Source organism: Amphiprion ocellaris, chromosome 8 (genome assembly GCF_022539595.1).
Source record: "Amphiprion ocellaris isolate individual 3 ecotype Okinawa chromosome 8, ASM2253959v1, whole genome shotgun sequence".
Classification (NCBI taxonomy): Eukaryota; Metazoa; Chordata; class Actinopteri; family Pomacentridae; genus Amphiprion; species Amphiprion ocellaris.
The window spans coordinates 19,913,058-19,932,487 of NC_072773.1; the positions used below are offsets into that span (position 1 = coordinate 19,913,058).

Consider the following 19,430-nt stretch of genomic DNA (forward strand, 5'->3'; position numbering starts at 1 on the left):
TGATTCCCTGCAGTAGTTTAATGTAAATCTCATTTGGAGTGTGTTGTTATTCTCTGTCTGGCTTCTGCTTAACACTGATTTGTCAACAGTTCCTGATCTGGAGATCTTTGCAGGATCCTCCGGCAGACGCTGACAGAAAACATTAGCATTTTCTGGCCTTGTATTTAAAGCTGCATGAAAGAGAAAAAGCAGACACATAGGACATAGAACTCGGTTTTGATGTGGCATTTTGCAGGTATTATTGCAGCTGTAACAACTTCAGAACAACTCCCATATGTTTGATGTAGCACATCCTTGTGCTCACTGCCTCAGTCAGCTGTCTTAGGGTAATTGTGTACCCCCCCACTGAGCAGTTTTAAGGAGAAAGTGCTGGTTACTGATGCCCACAGTGTTACTGAAGGCAAATTCAAAGCACATCCTGCATGTCCCTTCTTGAGAAAGGAACTTCTGCTCCACTCACAGCAGGAGTCCACACAGAGGAAGATAGCGTCTGTAGCAAACACAAGGGATTTCTCTCTCTGTTTCTTCTTGCTCTCTTCATCTCTGTTTCCTCTCCATCACTGCGAAGAGCATGAAGAATCGGCTTCTTGAAAGTGTCTGTGCAGCCTCGACACTTCCTCAGACTTGGCTTGAACTGTGACTGCTTCAAAGAAAAAACAGTCCTAATGCCGTGTTTTTGCTTTTTGTTATGCACGCGTGTGGAATTTAATGAAAGATGCCCAATTACTGCTTCACAGCCGTGACAGCTTTAATATGTCATCTTTGCCACTTTGCACTCAGCCTTTTTAAGCACAAATAATTTCGGTCCTAACAGGGACCTTTCTGATTTGTCACATGTAGCAGGTGTTGTTGTCTGTCAGAGGCTTGCGGTGCAGTTGGTTATAAATTTAAATTCCAGAATGTGTTTTTAATCGTCTCAGAATCAAGTCATCTAAGTGGGTGTTTTGTAAATGAGCGCTAAGCAGATGCCCTCGTCTGGGATTTAATTCTTGGACTGACCTGAATTTCTCTCTCCTCCCCTCTAGGCAAGGTGTTGAATACTGATTTGCGTCACTACCTCAGTCTGCAGTTTCAGAAGGGCTCCCTGGACCACAAGCTCCAGCAGGTGATCAGGGACAACCTGTACCTGCGCACCATTCCCTGTGAGTAGCTTCCACTGCCTTGGGCGCCTCAGCCTCCTCTCTGTGTCTGCTGTGCTTGTTGCCCTCTGATCTCCTCCAGATGGAGCCTGGTCTGTTCTCATCTGTGGCACTCCTTACTGCCATGCATTTTTCTCACCTGCTTATCCTGTGCTTTTCACACAAAAAAAAAAGTCCAACTTTTAACTTATTTCCCCCTCTTTCCTTCGTCCACATCAGAGTAGGAAATTCTACTGCCAGACTTTCCTATTCACTTCATAATCTCAGCATAATTAGTAAAAGCAGCCAGTCTTAAGCTTAATGTAACTGTGATAGGCTGCGATGGGAAGGCTGGCGTTATCTACCATTAGTAAAATATGTTTTAAGACTTCAGGACTTGTACAAAAGAAGCTGTATTGGAATTGAGGGGAATGACACACTTTCTTGGTTTTTATGTTTCACTTTACAGAAATGAGTTTTGAGAGTGAATATATATGAAGTATTGAATTAAGAGAGACATTCCTGATTACAGGCAGTCCTTGGTTATCTTACACTTCAAGGTGTGAGAGAGTAATGTACCAATTCCCTTCATTTTCTCTGTGCTTTCTACTCTTCTTTCTGTATGAGTTTGCTCCACTGCTCATTTCCAAATAGAAGCATAAGTAACTAAGACACAACGACTTTGTGTTTATGCCCGAGCAATTTTAAATGGACAAGGCCAACAGGCATAAATGACAGAGCAGCTGTAATTCTCTAGGCTGCACAGCTGAGTTAAAAAAAATTAGTATTTTTGCCATTTATCACGGCTTAAGACAGCATTTATTATTTGTATATGTCTCAGTTAGCATTTGGAAAGCTTTCTTATCTGACATTTCGCAGAGAAGTAAAGTTGTTTTCAAGGCGTTTGAAGTTGCATTTAATGCACATGTAGCGCAGGACTGATTAATTGAAGATAATCAGCTTGCCTCTCTTTCTAATCTTGCTGTATGAACATGCCTGTTTGCTGTTATAGAAATACGTGAAATGACTTACAGTTTAAAGCTCGAGGTCTCACTGCTCGTCAAGTAAGATAATAAAGTATGTAGAGTTAAGATCACTTAATCTCTTACATCTCTAACGTCGTGCTTAGTTTCCTCCCTTTATCTCAGAGATTATCGCTGTTAATAAAGTGCTTGCGATGCACTTCAAGATCTGGTTTTACCCAATTCTGCACTTTAGGGAGTCAACATGGGAGTTGTACACTGATTAGCAACAACACTGAAACCACCTATTATTATGTAGGTACGCCTCACAATGCTGCAGCAGCACTCACCCATCAGCCCATGGACATTAGACCTTTTGGCATGTCCTGTTGTGTCTGGCACCAGGACAGCAGATCCTTGGGGTCCTGTGGGTTGGATCAGGCTTGTCCCAACCCATCCTACGACTGATATATCAAATTGGGACTTGGGGAGTTATGAGGGTGGGTGATTGGTCTACACAGAAATGTTGAGATTGGTGGTATGTAGTGGAGTAACATCCACACGAATGGCAGGACCGAAGGTTTCCCAACAGATCATGATCATTGTTATTCACCTCAACTGTTAGTAGTTTTAATCACTCAAAAATAAAACAAAAAACAACAACCGTTTGCCTCAATGTATATGAGTTAAGACAACATGGAGTTATGGGAAATAACTTTTCTTCTTTAGTCAAAAGTATTTTTAATTACCACTTGTTTGATTATCGTTAGCATAAAAGTAAGTTTTTTACACATAAAAATTAAGTTGCTCCTGCAGGTTTCTCTACATTATTCTAAATCTAAATCTCTTTTCTATTATAGTTGTAAGCACACATTTTTAAATTGACAGCTGTTACCGTAATCTGATTTTCTTCAGCTAATATTAGCTCTTTCATGTTTTTAGTTGATGTAGTAGTTTTTGGAAAAAAATTCATCTTGCAAAAAAAATTGTTAATAATTAACTTTCTTTTGAACAATAGCACACAGGCTAAATTACTTTGATAAATGTCACCTTGAAATATCCTTTTTGTCTTTTGATTGTATTGCTTTCACCTACAGGCAGTACAGACTCATTTTTTCCATGCATGTTAAGTAAGTAAGGGAGGGAACTTAGTATCATCAACTCATGGTGAGAAGAAATGGAGTTAATTAACATAGACGTTTGAGTTTAAATTACACTCATTTATTTAATTTGTGCAGTTACTAACCTTATTATGTCAATGAACTTCTCAAAATAATGCTTGCAATTTAAGTGGTTTACCTAAATCCTCAAATTAAATTTAGTCTGTTGCACCTAAGCTTTTATTTATGTTGTGAGAACAGGTGCACTAAATTACTTTTTAGTGTAACGTTGTGGCTGATCGGGGTAAAAACCTGTGTGCCATGCAGATCCCATGTGAGACGTTGCGGTGTGGCTTCAGTTGCTCAGCATATGCCCCCTGTCTAGTCTGCTCATTCAAGCCAGCGCCAGCGCTCTGAGCCACAGTGACCCTGTGCAGAACCTAAGTAGCCGCTACAGCATGATGCCTGCTCTCATTACAGCAGCCCCAATAGCATCTCAGAGCGAGAGAAGCATGACTTCCTTCTTCCACCGCACACAACGAGGCTTCATTAAGTGTCACTCTCGCCTCTCACAAAAGACTACAGGAGCTCAAGACAGTGCCAGGGGTTCAGGTCACCACAAAATCCTTCAAGCTTTCTAAATCCCAAACCCCCAACCCTACTGCCAACTGGCCATCTCCTTCCCTGGGTATTCATTATCCGTCACGGCACAGCAATCAGCTCCACTAGTCTCATTGCAAGACAAAAAAAAAAAATGAGGAAGAGTAGTGGAAATGTTAAAAAAAAAAAAAAAAAAAGAGAGAGAGAGAGAAAAAAATCCCCAGGTTTTCAATCACACTAATTTCTTAAAAAAATAAATAAATAAATAAATAAAGAAGCACCTTTTAAGTATTTAAACAAGTGAGACAAAAGACTATGAATATTGCATTGCATTGATGTAACTGTCTGGTCTTGCTGCAGAGAAACAGGAGATTAAAAGTATAAATTGTCTGCAATATCAAATAAGACAAGACTTCACTTGTGTTTGATAACAGGTTTGCATTTCATCTGTGAGTTTCATAAATGCAGCCCAATCAGCTTCAAGAAGTACATGAAGGTATTACATGGTCAAACACATCTGAAGATGAGCAAAACACCAGAGATTCATACCAGACATTATTTGTATTGTGATGGACAGTAATATCTGCATACAGCTGAACTGCTAAAATAATATTTCAAACTTATTCCAGATATGTTTTAGGATGTTTTTTTTTAAATACCATCTCTTGCATCTCTTGTATGTAGTTCAATACATCAACAAAACATCTCATCAGCCACATTATTCAAATTCTCATTATTAATCTAATATATATTGTGTGGTTAGGTGAAATGCTGTATTTTAATTAATTTTTGTAAATCAGATTTGAGAACTTAAAATATAAAGCAACTATTAATTGTGTGTGACAAATGCAAAGAATTTCAGGAACATAATAATAGGTCATTGTACTGGTAAGCCTGTATCACTTTGAACCCTCAAGTTTGGCATTTTGCTTGTCACCATCTTGTTATTTTTTTACTGGTCACAGTGAGCTAGGGGTGAATCTGGCTGAGAACTCGAGGATGCTGCGCATGTCCACATGGTAGCGGCTTGTCAATCACAATGGTACCAAAAAGCAAACCCTGCTTTATTGTCTAATTTGCCCTAAATCAGACCATCATTTTCTAAATGAACATCATGCTGCTTTGAAGAACACCTTAGACTACTGATTGAGACCATCAGCTCAGTGGGAACATGTAACACATCAAGTGAGATGAAAGGTCATTTTCCAATGGTCCTTTATGCATATGGACGTTTTTGCAACCAGAGGAGTCGCCCCCTGCTGGCTATTAGAAAGAATTCAAGTTTAATGAATTTGCATCACTTCTAAGACCTGAATGGTAGCATCCCTCTTTTATGTACAGTATAGACACAATGGATGGTAGTTGAGCTGAATTTATTCTACTAGTACTCTTATACTTGTCTTTTTTATTTGGTGTAGTTTCAGCAGCATGAACTCCTTTAAATGTGGATATGTATTCCCAGCTATGAGAAATTTATAGGAGGCTGTCTGAACCAATCACAATCAGCATGTTTGAACTGTGTTTACTAGTGTGCAAACACACAATGAATTTTACTCATGTTTTTCACTTTTTTGTAGTCAGAAATGACAGATACGTTTATAAATCACTTCGCTTTTATTTATCACTACTCTTATAAATAAAATGTGAAGAATAAGAACAAAAAACAGATTAGTGTAGAGCAGCCGCTGCTCGAGTGGAAATTGGGAGTACAGTCACTGTTCCTTCCATCAAAAACATCCCACTGAGGTGGTTCATACATCTGATTAGGATGCCTCCTGGATGCCTTCCTTAAGAGCACTCACTCTAGTCACACACTCTAGGCCACATTCAGCCCAATTTGATCTCAAGTCAGTCGGACCAGTAAAATCACAGCATAATAACCTTCAAATAACCACAACTCAAAAATGTTCCTTTGATTTAGAGCAAAAAAAGTTAATATTTATCTTTTTACAAAACAGTATGAACATCCTGAAATTTCTGAAGAAAAATAAGTTCAGTTTCAGTAACAGTGTACCTCAGTTTATCATTTACACATTACAACTTCCAGATCACAGTGTACCTACAAAGACACAAAAAAAATTTACTCACAGGTATCTGGAACTGAATGATATAGTATTTTATATGATCAAAATGACAAAAGTCAAACAAAAACAGGTAAAAATACTAGAAAAATGAGGCACAAAATGACAAAAACGAGAACCAAAATGGCAAAAAATGAGACAAACGTGACAAAACAAAACAAAAAAGAGAAAAAAATCAGACAAAAGAGTTAGGAAGCGATAAAAAATGTGCAAATGACAAAAATTAGGCAAAAATACAATTAAGCACAACTGACAAAATTCACAAAACAACAAATAAAGCAAAAAACAAAGTGACAAAAATAAGACAAAAAAACACAAGTAAGACAAAAAGGAAACACAAAACGACAGAAGGGAAACACAAAACAACGCAAACAAGACAAAAAATAACAAAAAAATGTGACATTGACGACAGAACAATGTGCAATCTAGTATTTTACTTTATGATCAAAACAACTTGTCATGGTCTAGAAATTATTTAAAATTTATACTTTTACAAATTTACAATTTGCAGTTAATGTCATCTCTGTAATTTTTACACACTTTACAAAGTCGTGCTGCGCTGGATTGGACCCTCTGGCAGGCCATTTTTGGTCCGCAGGCCACATGTTTGATACTCCTGCTTTAGAGCTTTTCCAGGCACATCAGCTAGGATGAGACCCCAGGGAAGGCCAGGAACTTGCTGGAAGGACTACATATCTCATCTGGCCTGGGAACACTTTGAGATCCCCAAGGAGGAACTAGAAAATGTTTCCTGAGAGAAGGATGTGTTAACTAAGACTGAGCACTGGATAAGTGGAGCAAAATGGAAGGATAAATCTTAGTTAAACTGAATTAGTGATGAATCACCCTCATGCATGAATCATACATCAATAATAACCTAATTTTAGGCATGATCCATGCTGATGATGATGGTGTAGAAAAATAGAAATGCATTGCAAAAATACCACATTGCCAATATTTTAGAGACTCTCCCAAAGTTTCACATATCATGTTTTCAGCTGAGCTCACGCTCACTCTGGCTGGTGAAATGTACCAGATCAATATTGTTGCTTTCCTATCAAGGGTTAGAGGTCTGATTTTTAATGTGATCATCAGATCTTACAGCCAACATTGAAATGAAATTCTAATAAAAGTTGAACTTGGCACTGTCTGATTTGGTATCTGGCAGGATCATTTTTACAAATGCTTATTCTTGTTTGCTTCTCTTTTCCTGTTTTGCTGCAATTAACATCTTGTTGGTAAACACTCGTCACTCGTCTTCTGGTGCTCCACAGAGTGGGTGTTCAACCTGCGAAAAGAGAAACACGAAATCCAGTTCACACCTACCACTGGAGAGCTATATTTTCATGTTAGGCCCTGTAGACCTAGTAACTGCAAATGCTTGTTGTTTTTTATTTGATTTGTTGCTGTTTTAGTTTCATGCAGTTGTTTCATCTCTTAAAAAAGAGACCCACTTAATGAAAGTTACAACGCTGTGTTGTTTTGCAGTAAAAATTGGCAGCAAAATTCCTCATGTCTTTTCTTCAGAGCTGCTTATCCCAGTGCTCCTCCTCGGATGGCGGCTAGATTTCTAGTTTTAGCACTCTTAGCAGTCTGCCTTTTCTTTCTATAACTGAGGTATAACCACACTCTCTCTCACAGCTGTCTAGCTGTGTAGACTAAAGAGACGCTTTACTTTGAGAATTCACCCATGGAGAACTCCTCTGTGCACGCTGCATCCACAGCGTTTGCTGCAGTAACCTTATTGTTGTTTAAAATTCCATCATCTTTTGCAGTCATGTTGCACCAACCTCACTTGATGAAATCACATTTACAAAGGCACACAATGGCGTTCTGTGAATTAAAACTGTGAGGGTGAGAAAACTGATCCGACTGTTCTCACACTCTGCAGGTGAGGTAGCTGAATTAACAACAGAAAGCTAAATAACCACATTTCCCTATTCCTTCTTCCAGAACAAGCTCATATATCCTCCTTTTGTGGTTTCACTGGTCTCCTCAGATCGCTCTGTTTGACAGAATAAAAGATTGTCTTTGCAGCAGACTAAGCTGTTTCAGATGTGATGGCTCATACTGCAGTCAGGATGGATGTTGACACAGAAAGAAAATGAAGAATGGGAATAGGTTGCTGCTAAACTCTGAGTTAAAATCCCTCGAGCCTGCAGTGCAGCCAGATAGCAGAGCAGTTTATCTGAGGTACTTTAAAAGGTCTGATTACATCTAAGATGATGGTAAGCAGAGCTGGCATGTTAGGGAGCGTAAAATGATTTTCATAACAATATGTTTTCAGTCTTAAAATTGAGAGCATCAGCAAGGCAGTTGCCGCAGATGCAGCAGATTACTGCTTAATGACTTTTAGCATTGCAGGAACTGGAAATGCTTTATAGGACTTCAGCTTGAAATGGCAACGTGTTTTACAGGGGGAGGGAAAAAACTGAAAAAGAAGGGGAAAATGGGGGAAAAAAAGCATTAAAGCACTTGAACTGACCTTGACCATCACCACTGGCAGGAAGAAGGCAGTTCACTGTAACACATGACACAGATTTTTACTTCTCTGACCTTGGAGAGTTTAACCTCAGTTTATGAACAAATCTTTCTCAATGTCGGAAACAAATGCTAAGGCTATAATCTGTATGTTGGCGGAAAGGACTTTGGTGGTGACAATGCTGTGGGGACATTTAATAATTTATGAGTTAATTCTACGAGTTCCCAAATTGACTCTTTTATTTATGGCAAGTAGCGAGCTCCAAGAAAAGGTCTGGCTTAAACTAGCGTTTTACTGTAGTAGCATTATGCTTTCTTGCTTTTACGGCACATTTATGTTTAATCATCATGTGCCATTATATTGCCATGGGAACTGAGCTGTGTGTGGGGTTTTGAGGTAAAACGGCTTTGTGCATGCACAGCGAATATAAAAGTATTTATTCTACAAACATGCAGAATATCAATAGTGAACATTTTTCTCTCCTGCAGAATCTTTATTATTTATTGCATTGATGTGGTATTTGTGTCCCTTAAGAATTAAAGTGTTGCTTTAGCACAGTCAGAGTCAAAGTGTGCAATTAAAATCTTTGTTCTTTATCATCACATACATTTCCTCTGTATTCTGACAGCTGTGCTGCTTTGTGGAGGATATTTTTTTTCTCCGTTTCATATTTGAATAATGAATTCATCGCTCTGCAGTCCCAGCTGTGTTGACTATTCATGATGTAGACACAGATTCTCCCCTGAGTGCTGTATTTGGACTTGAATCACATCCCTATGGGCATGTTGGATTCAGTGTCACTCCCAGCCTCCCCGCCCACCCTGGCAGGGAATGGTGCATTCCACTTGTTTGGACCTTCCTATTGTCTTAAACTTTTGTCGTTGTTGGCAGGTACCACTCGGCAGCCCAGAGAGGGGGAAGTTCCTGGAGTGGATTACAATTTCATCAGCGTGGGGGAGTTCCGAGAGCTAGAAGAAAGTGGACTGCTGCTGGAGAGCGGCACCTATGACGGTATGTTCTCAAACACAACACAATGTTCACCACGCTGGAGAGCAGTTAGATAGATGCAGTTCACATTGACTGAGAAAAAATAAGTTGAAAGTTGGAGTTGATGTGGATTACACCCCGAAAACTTGACTTTTCAGGGCTGCACCTCTATGCTCTTAGAGTGATAAAACACTAAGTTTAAAATTGTCTACAGTGAAAGTAGGCATTGAAGGCTTTGTCATATTCTAACGTACTTTTTGAGAAGAAATATAAGACTTTATTGTCAAAAATCAGTGCGCAGCTGGTTTTAGACTTATTCAAGTTGTTGTTTATTTGGTGAACCCCATTTGTTCATGCTGTTTCCATTTAGTTTTACTGACTGGATCTTAGGACTTGCACTTGTAGTGAACCAGGCCCCCAGAGCTTGAGGTCTCTTTCTGTTCAAAGGAAATTCTTTCTCTCCTCTTTCACCAATATCCTTTCTAGTAGAAATGGATTCATTGGGTTTTCCATGCATAACTTTGTAGGCTGTTACCCTGAATTAACTTTAAATGCGCTATATAAATAATGGTGACTACTTGATTTTACTAGTGTGCTTCATGTGATCTGATACATTGTTGCCTTTATATTCTTGAACATTTTGTGCTCACCCTCACAACTGCAAGACAAGTGATCAAGAGGACATAAGGACTGGCAGGTAGCTCAGTTTGTGGACAACTTGTCCTGTCACCCTGCCTTATGACCGCTACTTGGAGATCCATGCTGCACTCAAATTCTAATGACAGACAGCAGATTATTCAACTTTTTCTGTGTTCATTTACAGTGCATTTTCCCCAAAATCACCAGAAAAATAACTGACCCAATTTACTTAATGTTTAATAAAGAAACCTCCAAATGCAAAGAACAGGATACAAATGCAGGCCATCTTTGGAAGCTTCTCTGCATTTTCTGATGTATGAACAAGAAACCCACATTCACATGCAAGCTTGCATATGTGTTACCAAGGTTACCAATTGACCTTCCATAAATAGGTCATACACTATACACACATTGCTTATGCAAACCTTAACCTCTAAATCAGTTCTTAAACCACATATCTGCTTTCATAAAATCCTGTGGCTCATCTGTTCAGTTTTGCAGTCACACCAGAAACAAACCAAATCTGAGTTGATTTTGAAGACCAGCTTTCAGATTGTTCTGCTTAGAACATAGTCGATTTAGTTGCACTTTGCACCAACCTGAACTAAACCAAGTGACCAAACACACCAGAAATAGTTTGAACTGCAGTAAACAGTTCAGATGTAAAAGCACTAGAGCACAGCCGATATTTTCACCAGATACTGAACTGTCACATATATACCCATTTCAGTATGTGTTTTGCCTGCTGATGTGAAAGCTTGCTTTTACAAAACATTGTTAAAAAAAAAAAAAAAAAAAAAGCGATGCATGGGATGATTTAGAAATCAAAGGAGTCCAGCAGAGCAACTCTGTTGTTTACAACACTCTCAGCACCGTCTGCAGCACATGTAGCAGAGCGTGTATCACAGAAGAGCAGGTGATGGTGCCGAGTCAGATTGTGTCTTCATGGTAAGTTGCTAACTAGTTTGTGAAGTGCGGTGCTCGAAATTAAATAATCACCGACTCCATAATTTTAATTTTTCACTATTGCGGTATCATTCTAAATGTATACAGGAGGCTTGATCAGAAAGTTTTCAGACTTGCAAGAAGCACATGCATGGATTGCGCGTGCAACATGTATAAACAATAACTTTCATTAGCCAGGATGTCACATGACACCGCACTATAAACAGCAGGACCTGTGTTTAACACATTTTTTATATAACAGGTTAAGTACCAGCTGCGATGTAAGGCTAATTTGGGAGGACTATATGACAAAAATTACTACTCAGACAATGAACAGTGACAAAGGAAGCTGAGTACTAAGATATAGCTACAGTTCATTGTCCCAGTCCATCCACCGTTATTAGTTCCCTTGTGAATTTGCTGAGCTGTGCACTGTTAGGTCGTCAGGTGAAATCAACACATTGCCCGGGCCATCAAACTGTCACCGTAAATTTGAAAGAAGTGGAGGTAATATATCCCCAGATGGTTTTGTTGCCGGTAAGAACTTAACCTTAGTCACCTACATACAGTGTCGGAAATGTGTTGGCTATGTTAAAGCCCTCCCGTCTGCCCTCCGTCCCACATCCAGCCCTGGGAGACCAGCCCTTCAACCCCAAGCCTAAGAACCAAACAGTCATCAGGATGAATAATGAATCTGCTCTGTTCTTCCTTTGCTTAATGTAACACAACGATATGTGTATTAGAGGCACAGATCCGGAAACCCTGAGAAAGTTAATTATTAACACCTGGCCTTTTGACCTCTGAGTCACCACAAATAAACTGCTCAATAAACTTTTCACACACAAGCACTGACCTGCAGGCAGACAGGCTCACATAGTAGAATGCAGGAAAAAGAGGGAGAAATTTTTACCACATGGCGCCTGATTAACCCATGCTCAGTTAGTCATTGACTGCAGATCGGTCACTAGTTGCTACAGCGTGTTCACTGTAGATTGTACAATTAATCTTGAGGGCCTCTTCAGAGAGGAACACTAACATATTTCAATGGAAGAGTCTGTGCAGTCACATCTCTGGTCAAAGATATACCATACAATAAATGTTGTATTCTCCTGTTTTTGTTTCAGCGTTTTTATCACATAAAGTCTTTATTTTATTGCATTATGGGTTTAGTATTCACTGTTTTAATGATTTATGGTGTTTTTATTGTTGGAATGCTGTCTTGCTGCACAAAGACGTTCCTTGTTGTGGGACAAACTGAGGTGAACTGAACTGAAAAAAAGGCCCAGGGAGAACCACACTCCATTCCAACCTACTTTTTAATTGCAGTCAGTCACTATTTATCTCTCTCGTCCCCCCTTCTTGTGACAAACCAACCTTTTTTAGTGCACATTACATTCTGTCAGTGACTGGATGAGGCCTTATCTTATATGTGGCTGACTGAATGGAAACATCGACCTGGGCAACCATGGTCACTGCTGTGACTAATCCTTCAGACCTGTGAACAACGGAGGCTTGAAGCCGTGGTTAATCTGCAACCAAGAGGGACACGCACTCCCACTTCACTGCCGGAGCTGAAATCTGAGACAATGAGCATCTCACAGACTGGTTGTCATATCGTTAAACAATAATAGGAAGTTATTTCAAAAGGCCAATTTTCTCAAAATACTTAACCAAGCAAAAAAACGGGAAATTGTGTGTGTTTATGAGATCACTCCTCGGCATCAGTCCATTAGATTTTCAGTCGTCTTGTTCTCTGCAATCCAAGGAAGTCTTAGCAGAGAAGTTGACTCAGCTGTCAGTGACGTGCAAGTTTAAACCACACAAAAGACACATAAATTAGTTTGCCAATTTTTGTTTTTGAAATGACGAAAGTGTCAGATGGTGAGTAACAGTCATGTTGAAGCTCTCAAGAATTTTGATTTGCATGTGTGCAAGAGGTGTGTGCATGTGTGCGAATTAGGGCATATCCAATTTTGTACCCCTCGCTGTGGAAAGCCAGTGGTATGAATCATTCATGGCAGAGACAGGGAGCTGAAATGAACAAGGAAAGCAGGTGTTGCAACCAGAAGTCAGCAACAGTAGGTCTGGTACTGTAGTTGATTTCTCCGGATTTCATTGGAAAACGCAACATTTGTTCAGTATGAATTCTAGGCGCCACAGAATCTCTGTCATGATGACATTCAGAGGTGTGGTGGTTTGTGTAGATCTGGACCTGTACACATCCACATCCATGGCTGCATCTGACCAGATTGCAGTGGAAAACAAATCCTCAATAACATGTTGGAGGTTTAAGGTGGAATCGTGCATGTAGTGGAGATATAAAATGGAACACCACGGATGATGGATGAAAGACTGAGAACAAGAAGAAAAGATGTGGTCTGCAGAAGAGACAGCAATAGGCTGCTTTTATTCCAGCTGCCGGTTATGGCCTGTAGTTGTAGACCCACCAGGGGACAGTTTGACAGCGTCTGAAAATGATGAAACCACCTTTTGTTTGTGCAATACAAAGTCATTCCCCATGACAATCATAGACTTCACTTGAAAAGAAATGACCACTTGCCGCCCTGTTGTTTTGCTCGACTGCATTGCCTACAACCATTTTATAATAGGGTCTTTTTTGGTATTATAGGCTTTGTGAAGTTCCGAGGTAAAGCTGCATAGCTGTGGATTAGATAAAGACGGGGCAGCGGGCCAGAAGTCACACAGGAGGGAGGGTGCAAAGGTGCTGCGCTGGCAACAGCTGCCCACTCCTAGGAACTGGCAAAACAGAAGCTTGAAAGATTAAGAAGTACCTTCGCTCTAAGGGCTGCACAGCTGATAGCGTAGGACTTGGATTAGTGCTGTTATTGCACTCGGCCAGAGAACAAAAAAAGAAAAAAGCTGAAACAGAAAGTGGAAGGACAAAAGATGGAGGAGTAAAAAGAGGGGGATTAGGATGAACGAAAGCAGCTCAGCAAGGAAAATATAAAAACGGAGATAAACTTAAGAGGCATGTGTAACTTATTTTTTGATGTCACAACACAGACTGAAGAAATGAACATAGACTGAGAAGAAGGCTAATTTATGAGCGGCAGGTCAGCGGTGGATTGATGGGTTGTGCACTGCAACACTCACACAAGGACAGAGAGCAGAGGAATGCAGGGTTGACGAGGTTGGCTTGTGAGGTGCGGGCGTCCATGCCAAGCAGAGCCCGAGCCCTGTGCCAAGGCTGGAGCACAAGATGGGCCTGAAGCGCCCGGAGCACTGGCAGGCTGTGATGAGGCCCAGGCAAACTGAGAGAGTGGGAGCCCTTCCTCCCCGATTAATGACGGTCTGTGATGGTGGCTGGCAGGTTCAAAGGCAGAGGCATGGGTGCAGTGAGGGTGGGGAAGGGAAAAGTCTGGGTGGGAGCCGGCGAGAGATTAACCAGTATAAACCCTTAAGAGGTTTCCCCAAACTTCCACAACATAAGGCATCCCTCCAATCTCATTTTGAAAACATTTCCTCGGGACCATTTGCTAGCAGCTGTCATTGCTAAGTGACAATGACTTCAATGAAATGAATTTTTGGCCAGTAGCGTTAAAAGTCAGCTCATTTTCTGCCTGGATAAATATCGTATCCGTTATTCAGCATTTTTGCAATCAATAAATTCATTTAAAATGTGCTGTTTTCTCTGAGACAGCCTCCTCTTTCTATCTGTGGTCACCACTCTGTGATCTGGAGCCATATCCTGCCCACGATCCTATCTGATTGGTTATATGTTATGAGTAAAAACATCAACACTGATGGCACTGATAACATCAATACTGATGGATAAATGTTGAAAAGTTCCCCTTTAACTCTCTGAATCCCAGATCCCATTAGTGTGTTTGGAAGGCATGCTATCTTTAAGAAAATAACACCATTAATCCAAACCAGAAACTGTAAAAAGAGGAAGAATTATCTGATTATTTTAATCAACTTTCCCATGGTTTCTGATTGTATTATTTCTCACATGTTGTTCCAACAAATAACTACAAATGTGATTCATCTGACCTTGAAATTGTAAGATTTGTCAAAATCATTAGATTTTACATTTCTCATTTAAAGAAAGAGACTGTGAATAACCAAAAATTCCTCAATACAACAGAGAAACATTTATTGACTCAGCTGCAACTGAAAGTCATATAACAAAACATTTAGGGACTTTTCGGCTGAACTGCACTGAACTGCAGACTGTGTCTACACAGAGCGGAGACAAGTCTGGAAACAAATAAAATGTAAGTACTAAATATAATCTATATTACACTGGGACAAGTTTTCCAGTATTGGTAATACCTGTCAGCACTTGGGTACATATTGATTCCATGTTTTTCAGTTTTTATATGATGTACGTCCTTATAACTATTTTATTTGTGCATAGAAGATATACTGAGTCGTTCTGTGCTTCTAGTCGTGGTTGTGCTGTTTCCATAGAGGAGCAGGACTTTGTATTGCTGTGAAAAATAAGTTAACAGTGAGAAGAAATATGACAGGAGTAAAAAATGCCTACAAATGGAGTTCAGAGGGTTAATTAAACATATGTACGATATAAATAAATGACCCCAAGATTTTCATTTTTAGTGCAAATGTATATTTGCTGCAGAAATCTGTCTCCCTAATTGCTAATATTACTATTGACATCGGCCTTCAAAAAACACATATTGTTCAACCCCTTTCTGGTCTCACATGTTACAATGAAGGCTACAGCGATTTGGAGAGGCTGAGTCTCACTGCAAATCTAACTCTGGTCACAGTTGTCCTCACATTTTATTCAGATTCTCACAAGTCCAAGATGAGATATGCTGGCAGCTGCTGACTAAAACAGATGGCAGGACATCTACACACACACACACACATACACATATATACTGTATATACACATTCTTTCCCACCAATAAACACATTAGACCCCGGTAGTGCATATTTCTGCTCGGGGTCCCTCTGGGCATCGCAAGTCTTCTAACGGGAGGCAAGTTTCTGACATGAAGCTACTTCTTACTGGCAGCAAACGCAGCGTTGAATATGTAGCATGAGTGAATGACTGTGTAATTCACTGTCAGTGCCAGGCAAGTGTTAGCCCAGACTGCTAAAATGAAAATGGTTTTGCTTTACACTGTCCACCCACCAGTCACCACCCACCCACCAAGAGCTTTAATGTAACAACACTATGCTGAAATTATCGTCTCTCTGGGCTCACTGTCTCCGCTGCTTCTACCTCGAACAAAACTGGTATTTGTCAATTTGCCACCACGTAACAAAAGGGAAGCAAGACTGGAATTACATAAGCTGCCCATGACCAATAATTTGCAATATTTTTAGCCACTGTCCTTGTCTGTCTTTGAGACAAACATTGACTCTAATGAGTTAGACTGCAACGAAACTGAGATGTATATGAACCTCATTAACAGTTTTTATCCTTGTAGTTAGTCCTCATCTTGTACACTTGAGTGTTGTATATGGTTGACATACTCATGTAATTGAAATGCAAGTGAGTGGGCGACCTGCAGCAAATTGTGGAATCCTGAGGTCAGGAATGCGATCCGGCATCATTAGGGCAGAGCTGGTGGGAAGAACTAGTCCTTCGTAGATGTTACAGTAATTCTTAGTGCATTTTCTCTACATTTATGTTGGAACACAACCTGTGTTGTGCCCATATCAGCAGGTATTTATTGTTGTCATTTATGCCTGGTCATGGGGAGCTGTTAGCATGATGGCTCCCAGGCGTTCTTTCGTTTTTTTCCCACCCAAGACTGAACAGTTCATTCATATTTTTGCAGTAATGAAGGTGTAAGATTTGAGGTCACTCTTTGGTCACACTGACATCATTAAGGTTGCAAAAAGTGACCAGATTCTTTTCATATCAAGACAGATTTCCCAATATTTGTCCCGGCATCTACTGCAGATCTTTATCTTGATAATTAGATATTTGTTAATGCGATTAAAACATGTCAGGTTTGTGGACAGGTAAGATCAATGGACAACTGGAACATTTATTGAAATGAAATCATGCGAGCAGTTTAAACAACTCAGTTTTCTGGGCATTTTTTGCTGCTGTTACATTTTTACTCACTGTCGGCTCATTTTTCACACAATTGTATAGGCCTGCAACTCTATGGAAACAGCATAAACCTGAATGGAAATAGAGCGAAAGAAAAAAATGGAAGTTGAATTTATTTATTTTAGATTTTTTTTCCTGTGATCAATATGTCCAACCTTTCCCAAGTGCCCACAGGTGTTGCAAATACTGAGGGAAAAATGGACTCTGCGTGCTATTAATATTACTGACATTTTTATTTTTATTCCCATACTTTTCTCCCATCTCTTGTGTGCATACACAGCCTGCAGTTTAGCATAAAAGCTACAGAATTTATGTCATGTGACTATTGGTCACAGCTCAACCAGTCATGACTTCTCAGTCGCACAGAGAAGCTACAAATTTTAAATTTTTTCCAGAATCCCATTAGTGTAAATGGTTTATTTTTGGTGAAATTTTAAATGTGTAAAATATTAATTTTAAAAGTCGCTTAAGCTGTAAGAAAAAAATAGTAGTGGAGTAGAAGTACACCGTTGCATAAAATGGAAAAACTCAAGAAAAGTACATCAAAATGCTTCTCAGGTACTTTGAGTAAATATAATTAATTATTTTGCACCACTGTAACAGTTTTGATGTGAGGTACAGTGCACAAGCACAACCGTTACACAGATTCTACGCTCAGGCCACACTGGAAATCCACCTGAACTCTAGACCACCTTAAAAGCACAAACTGTGAGCGACAGACTGGGAACCTTTGTCAGACATCTCTCCCTTCTTTCTTTTCCTGTCATCTCTGTCTGCTACCTACTAGACGAGACATGAACAGCCCCAAAAATTATTAACAAAAACGGTTGTAGTCTTAAATCACTGCCTGTGGAGCTCAAAAATACAATGTTAACTCGCTGAACTTCATCATGTGTAAACTCAGAGTCAGATGAAATGATGATGACATGTTTGGACTTCATGAATTAATCTTTTTTTAATTCATCACCACATTTCTGCTCAAATGTGTGACAGTAAATGCAGGATATGTCGTCTATTTTTGTTCCGTATAATTTTGTGTTTGCGCCTGTTGCACATTAAATATTGTTCAGTCTCTTATCTCTGTAGTTGTTTTTCCACTTATGTATTTATTATTTATCTTTTAGAATCAAATCAAATGTCCGCCTATTTGATGTTGCCCGTTGCTGTCACCCATGTTTTTAATATTTAAATCTAATTGTTATTGCTTGTCTTTGATATGATAAAACATCCTATACGCTGTTGTCACATCAAAAAGAGAGATGAGAGACTTTTTTGTCACAGTAGAATATTAATAGGATTAAGAAGTTAAGTAGAACTGTGGATAATTACTAAATAATATATTACAATATGATTATGCATTGCATTTAATAAAGTAATACTGACAGTAGATGCCTGGGGGATTCATATAAATACTAAATTAAACGGTGTTTTGTTGCGATAACTTACAGTAATACCAAATGAGGTGCCACTTGAGATTGAGACTAAAAGCTTCTCAATGAACTTGGCCGAAAACCTGACTTGTCAGAAAGACGTCACATTGAGTTCTTTAGGTAAAGCTACAAACACACAGCCTTTTTCTGGTTGTATGCTTTTGCATCCGTGCTTGACAGAGTTACACGTTCTCCACAACGGCTGCTCGTTCATCTGGTGGCTCATTAGTACTGTATAATTACAGCACTCACTGCGATTCCTCACTCGGGCCACTCTCTCCCAGCCTGCTGCTAATGGGTACTTACAGGACTGTGTGCACCTTTCTGTGAGCTTCAGGAACTGTGGAGTGAAAAGAGAAAATTACTTCTAATTCAACTCCCTCAATTTACATTCTTCTGTTAACGTATGAATTACAAACCTAGTAGCATGTTTAATTGTTCCGATATTACTATGTCATGAATTAAATTAAATGCAATCATCTTTATCAATTACAATGCATTGTTTAACATGCCTCTCAGGTAAAATGTGCTTTTTAGCTGCTGTGTTAACTGCTTATTCAGTATGTCTCAGCTGCAGTTGATAGGTAAAAGTTTGGATAAGTTCTTACAGTTGTTTCCATTTCGCCGATATTGTAATTTTGTATTTAACCCTCTGATCACCAAAATGCCGCGGCAGGTTTGACAATCATGTTGCAATTTTAAAAAATCACCAAAATTACACAATTTATTACAGCCAGAAACTGTGAAAACAGAAACAACTGTCAGATTTTCGATTTTCCAACACATCATCTGTGATGTGCTGCTCCATCTATAAACTTAGCTTAGAATTGTGATTTCACTGAGATCGCTTTATTCTGCATGTTCAATTCAATTCAATTTTATTTATATAGCGCCAATTACAGGTCAAATTGTCTCAAGATGCTTTACAGAACCCATATGCCTGAACCCCAGAGCAGCCCAAAGGCGACAGTGGCAAGGAAAACACCCTTTTAACAGGGAAGAAAAACTCGAGCAGAACCCAGCTCTAA

The 19,430-nt window shown here is 39.5% G+C and overlaps 1 protein-coding gene across 5 annotated transcripts in view; it reads left to right on the top strand.

Moving 5' to 3' along the window:
• magi3a (membrane associated guanylate kinase, WW and PDZ domain containing 3a) overlaps positions 1-19,430 on the top strand; it is a 133,138-nt gene that overhangs the window by 82,636 nt on the left and 31,072 nt on the right. For all 5 annotated transcript variants that reach the window (XR_008602576.1, XM_055013064.1, XM_055013065.1 and 2 more), the window contains exons 2-3: positions 1,026-1,142; positions 9,235-9,354. Coding sequence is in view for 4 of the 5 variants with exons in the window: in XM_055013064.1 (XP_054869039.1) it covers positions 1,026-1,142; positions 9,235-9,354 (237 nt within the window). In the remaining variant the exon portion in view is untranslated. The remainder of the gene's footprint in view (positions 1-1,025; positions 1,143-9,234; positions 9,355-19,430) is intronic.